The sequence below is a fragment of the Triticum dicoccoides genome, chromosome 6B (genome assembly GCF_002162155.2).
Source record: "Triticum dicoccoides isolate Atlit2015 ecotype Zavitan chromosome 6B, WEW_v2.0, whole genome shotgun sequence".
Classification (NCBI taxonomy): Eukaryota; Viridiplantae; Streptophyta; class Magnoliopsida; order Poales; family Poaceae; genus Triticum; species Triticum dicoccoides.
This window is the reverse complement of record NC_041391.1, coordinates 31081486-31087140: the sequence shown is the minus strand read 5'-3', so window position 1 is coordinate 31087140 and position 5655 is coordinate 31081486. Positions and strand designations below refer to the sequence as shown.

Below are 5655 nucleotides of genomic sequence, written 5' to 3'. Positions count from 1 at the left end.
TGGAAGATAGACATAGTTGATGTGAACCACAAAAAATTGTATTGCCCCTATTGCAATGCACATACAATTAGCTATTCTAAATAAAAATTGGTATTGATGGCTACTTAACCCCAATTAGCAATTTTATACACGACCAAGCAAAAAAAATCAGAATTGAAGCCCATCTAATAGCAAAAGAAAAAGAATTCGTGCCCATTTCAATACGTAGGCTGATTTTGATTTTGAGTTATTTTTCAATTCCAAATATGTATTGCAAATCTCTGCTCTCTGATTGGTTCATCTGGGGCTCCCACGGATCACTCCCCCTGCCCGCGACGCTCCCCTCAGATCCAACGGCGCTCGCAGCACGTCACGCGGATCACTCCCCCTGGCCGCCTCCAATAAAAGCCGTGCGCTCGCCGCCGTTCCAACACACAAACTCAGAGCATTCCCATCCAGCGCAACCGCCGCCAACACCACTCCTAGCGAGTCCTCGCCGCCGGAGAATCAGCAAGCAAGATGGCCGGAAGGAAGGGAGGCGACAGGAAGAAGGCGGTGACCAGGTCCGTCAAGGCCGGGCTCCAGTTCCCCGTCGGCCGCATCGGGCGCTACCTCAAGAAGGGCCGCTACGCGCAGCGCGTCGGCTCCGGCGCCCCCGTCTACCTCGCCGCCGTCCTCGAGTACCTCGCCGCTGAGGTACGCACCTATCTTTCCCGTCCTTCATTGTTCTTCTTCCATGTTCTTCTCGTGCTCGACGGGTAACTGACAGATTTGGTTTCTGAATATGCAGGTTCTGGAGCTTGCCGGCAACGCGGCCAAGGACAACAAGAAGACCCGGATCATCCCGCGACACCTGCTGCTCGCCGTCCGCAACGACCAGGAGCTCGGAAGGCTGCTCGCCGGCGTCACCATCGCCCACGGCGGCGTGATCCCCAACATCAACTCCGTGCTGCTCCCAAAGAAGTCCCCCGCCGCCGCCGAGAAGGAGGCCAAGTCGCCCAAGAAGAAGACCACCGCCAAGTCCCCCAAGAAGAAGGTCGCCGCCACCAAGGAGTAGCCGCCCCCATAGCCTAGCCAGTGTTGCTTAGATCCATTCCTCATGGACTAAGATGAGATCCTGTATGTAATGCTCTGTAGTGCCCGACTGCCCGTTAGTTTCGTCGAGCAAGGATGACATTGTATCTGTGATTTCTATGACAATGGCGAAAGATGCAATCATTTCAATCTCGTACTGCAAAATTCTCTCTTCTACCATCCCAAAATTTCCATTGAACTGTAATTTTCAGCGATCTATCTTTACCTCCTTATGAAGTTCACTTCCAGCTTATTCCAATCAAGCTGGGGGGAACTGGAAACTGAATCTATGAAGAAGTAGGACTTAGGATTCCCAATCATCCTCCACCTCTCCCTACGTGGCAGCTTATAAATTGATTGATGATGGTGCTAATTAAATTGGATAGGCAAGATGCTTCAGAAGTCCTGCGGTCAAACATTTCAAATTAGATCTTGAGCATGCTGAAGCATCTTGCAGACAATGTAACCTCTGTAGCTGAGCTGGTTACATGTTGCTCTGTTTGACAAAAGAATACTTCCAGTTGCCAGTTGGAGTTGAGCCGACTACATGCGATCTGAAGTTTGGATAGTTTGATGTAGGTAACAAACCACAGACCCGATGAGGTGCTGACTTTGTGTAATAATCAGCTAAGTCAGAAACAGATATTGAAAATTTTAGATAGGATTAGTCACGCCCTTCAGAGAGTCCAGTAGGAAAATGGCCTCCACTGGAGTGCACAAGTTTCCTCGGTAAATAAGCAAGTTGATGTTGCACGGTGGGAAAGATAATAAGCAAGAATTTCAGTAAAACTGATCAATAAAATGATAATAGGTTACCCCGCAATTTTTTTGGGTAAATGCAGAATGGGTATACATTTTTTTTTTCGAGGAATGAGTTTCTTTTTATTAGCATCTTTTCTCTCTTGCCATTGGGCCTCTAGTATGTGCATATTGGGGGCTTCTAGTGGGAGCCGACCATATTGGGCGCCCACCATCATTTTCTCTTTATTTTCTTCTGCTTCTCTAGTTTATTCCTCATGTTCTGGCGGGTTAATTTTTCTCCAATTTGCTTCCCCGTTCAAATTTTAAGTTTGTTTGGGAAAACAGGCATGCGGTATTTTCGAAGTTTGGCAGATGATTGTTTAAATATTTTCCGCTTTAGAAAAACAAGCTAGGAAAAACAATTTAGATGTTTCATTCTAGCTAAAGTTTTTTCTAAAGAAGCTAAAGACTTTTTAATCTTTTGGCATAGACCGACAGGTATGTTGATGCATGGTGTAGATATATTCAAACAAAACACTTTGTGAATCGGCATGAGTTGTGATTCCGGTTCGATTTGTGGTATGATCGAACACGCTCATACAACTGCTCGTCTTCTGTTCTGTTAAGTCTATGCCTTGTGTCCGATTTCTTCTGTTTTGTGGTATGAGTGGACAAGTTTGTAGACACACTCGTATGAGTATGAGTGCTCGTTTATCCTTCTGATAACCTGGTCATGCGTGTTCTCTGGCGATATGAGCTACGGTGAGACCGAGGGCTGTTGTATCACTGGTCAACTGATGGTGTTACAGCCCAGGGGTGCCTCACTTTGTCGGTTACCGGTCCAAGCAAGACGGCCCGAGGCTGGTTCCGCTTGGGCATCATGTCAGCCCACTGGCCCTGTAGGACAAAGAATTTGAAGCCTTTCCGTTCAAGACAAAGAAGTCAGATCCGTGGAGGACTCCTCTCCACCGACGTGGCCAGCTAGGACTCTTATAACCCCGGGGCCCCCGATATCTTATATAAGCCAGGTTTGGGTTAGTCAACAAAACATCTTAGACATTACAATCTTCGGTATTACATGTACTTTGTACACCCCAATCGAAAATACACAAAGTAGGAGTAGGGTTTTACCTCCATCATGAGGGCTTGAACCTTGATAAACTGCTTCTTCTTTCCCCCTCTAACCTCATCACCACGTCAGGATACCCTATCAAGGGATCTACCGGAATCATCCCCGACACCATAAAAGGACCACATCAGCCGCAGAACAACACCACATCAACACTGATACTACAATACCATCAGAGGGACCAACTTATTGTTAAGGAGTACACATACCATAAGAAGCAGGATTATATGAATACTCTTAGGTAGCATAGAGGTAGATGGCTGCTCCAGATCCAGGCAGAGGCACGGTGGCGCGCGGCGTAGTCCAGTTGCGACGAGAAGGTGCGCGTGGTCCAGATTTGCACGGTGCATGACGAGTCGGGGCAGGCCGATGTATTAGGGCGTGACCAGAATGTATCTGCGGCCCATATCCACGTGGTGCGTGCTCCTAGTGGCGTGTTGCTCGCGAGTGTGCACTTTGCGGCGTGATGGAGGAGCTGGACGCAGGATGCTAAGCGAGTGGTGCGAAGCGCAGATGGCTTGTTAGGGGGGGTTGACCGAGTCATGGGGCCTGGAGGGTGAGGTTTTCGGTGAAAGCCGTGCTCCGACGATGGCGCCTTCGAGGCATCAAGGTGGTAGTTCTCACTTTCCCTCCAGGTAAGCTACGTGGGAAAGTCTAGATCCGGTTACCGAATTGGGCGATGGAAACGTTGTTAGCTTTGCTTGGCTTTGCACACATTCGTCCTTGAGGGCATCGTTTTGGAGGCGCCGGCCGGAGGGGACTCGTGGCTTGCGGAGTTGGCCGGCGACGACTAGAGTGGTTTCGCCCGTCTGGCGAACATGGGGTTGACAATGATGATTCATTGGCGGTGGGAAGTAGGAGCATCGTTCACATGTGAGTTGCGTCGGATGAGCCATGCCAGCCAACCTCATGGGATCGAAACTGCATGTATTCGACTTATTGGACATAGTCGTTGTGGTTCGCGGACAATCTTGTGACAAGTCCGGACTAATGCAACGGCTCTCTCCTTTATCCCGTTGCTAATGAATCAATAGAGAGAGGCCTCCCTAAAAAAATCAATAGAGAGACATGGGGCTGCAATGTATTTCTTGAGCATCCTCCAGCCAATGTATTTCTCTGCAACGTGCGGTATGTACACGGTGCTGTGGAGCGTACGTCGTCCCACAGCGCGACATGGCCGGAGCGTACGTCCGACGAGTACGCGGGAGTCCACACGCTATCGATCCGCGCCGCGCCCGTGTGCGTTCTCGCCACGTCATCGATCCGCGCCCGAACGCATCGTATCCGTCCATCCCAAGCATCACCGAACGGCTAGATCCACTCCACGGCATCGATCCGAGGCACCAGACTCTCCGCCAACCGCAGCCCACCTCCTTCCTCCTCCCCGCTCCCTACATAACCCCGCCGCCCCCATCCGTCTCTGCACACCACAGCATCCGCATCCACCTCACATCCCATCTCCCCACACGCTCGAACCACCAGCAGCAGCAGCACCCATGGCACCCAAGGCGGCGGAGAAGAAGCCCGCGGCGGTGGCCGCGGAGAAGACGACGGCGGGGAAGAAGCCCAAGGCGGAGAAGCGGGCGCCGGCGGCGAGGGGAAGACGAGGGGCAGGAAGAAGGGCAGCAAGGCCAAGAAGAGCGTGGAGACGTACAAGATCTACATCTTCAAGGTGCTGAAGCAGGTGCACCCGGACGTGGGCATCTCCTCCAAGGCCATGTCCATCATGAACTCCTTCATCAACGACATCTTCGAGAAGCTCGCCGGGGAGTCGGCCAAGCTCGCCCGCTACAACAAGAAGCCCACCATCACGTCCCGGGAGATCCAGACCTCCGTCCGCCTCGTCCTCCCCGGGGAGCTCGCCAAGCACGCCGTCTCCGAGGGCACCAAGGCCGTCACCAAGTTCACCTCCTCCTAGGCAGCTAGGATTGATCGCCGCTTCATGAACTGATGGCGGCATCAGTACGATGTTACAACCTTTGTAAGAATTGTGCTGCTTGTGGTTTTGAAGAAATAGTGATGTTGCTGTTTGAATCGATGTTCATGTGTGCTTGTGTCGCTTCAGACTCCTCTTCCTGCCGTGTGTTTATGCCAGTAAGTTTCTACTGTGATAGTTCATCTAATTTTAATTTGCTGCCATTTTATCTACTGGGATAATTTAATTATATTCAGATTGACAGATAGAAACCTCTAATTTTAAATCCAGAATACTATTTGAAGTTTGAAATTCTGTAGGCAAATTCATGGGAATTTACAGTTGTTTATGTGTTGTTATTTTTTTTCCACTTTTGGAGGTGCGTAAGTTTTCTTAACCTATATAGTTTTTCTTAACCCATACGGCAAGAAGAGAACGTATGTGTTGTTATTTTCTGTCGGAACATTCCAAGTTTTTTCCTGAGTAGACTTGTCAACCATACGGCAAGAAGCCAAGAACAGCTTGCCAACTAGTGTTCAGAAATTCAGAATGCATTAGATTCAGATTAGCTTCTTGAGATAAATTAGAGGCTGCTTTTCCCAGAAAAAAGAAGAGATAAATAAGAGGCGGTGCACCCATGTTTTTTAGAGTCAATGAATACATGCTAGATGCAACCATCATCTTTTTAGGATGGCCCACAGAAAGTTTGCTGTTGCTGCTATTGAGTTGAGACACCTGAGTTTTTTTCTCTGTATATGTTTACACTACACTAGCTAATTTTCCTTTGTTCTACTACTACACTTGGTAATTTGTGATC

The 5655-nt window shown here is 49.2% G+C and overlaps 1 protein-coding gene and 1 pseudogene across 1 annotated transcript; both read left to right on the top strand.

Moving 5' to 3' along the window:
* Nucleotides 1–417: 417 nt before the first annotated feature.
* Nucleotides 418–1210, top strand: LOC119320376 (histone H2A.1-like). Its single transcript, XM_037594485.1, has 2 exons — nt 418–675; nt 770–1210. The coding sequence occupies exons 1-2, from the start codon at nt 499–501 to the stop codon at nt 1034–1036; spliced, it is 444 nt and encodes a 147-aa protein (XP_037450382.1). The 5' UTR covers nt 418–498; the 3' UTR covers nt 1037–1210.
* A 3139-nt stretch (nt 1211–4349) lies between these two features.
* LOC119320377 lies at nt 4350–4961 on the top strand (annotated as a pseudogene).
* The last annotated feature ends 694 nt before the right edge of the window (nt 4962–5655 follow it).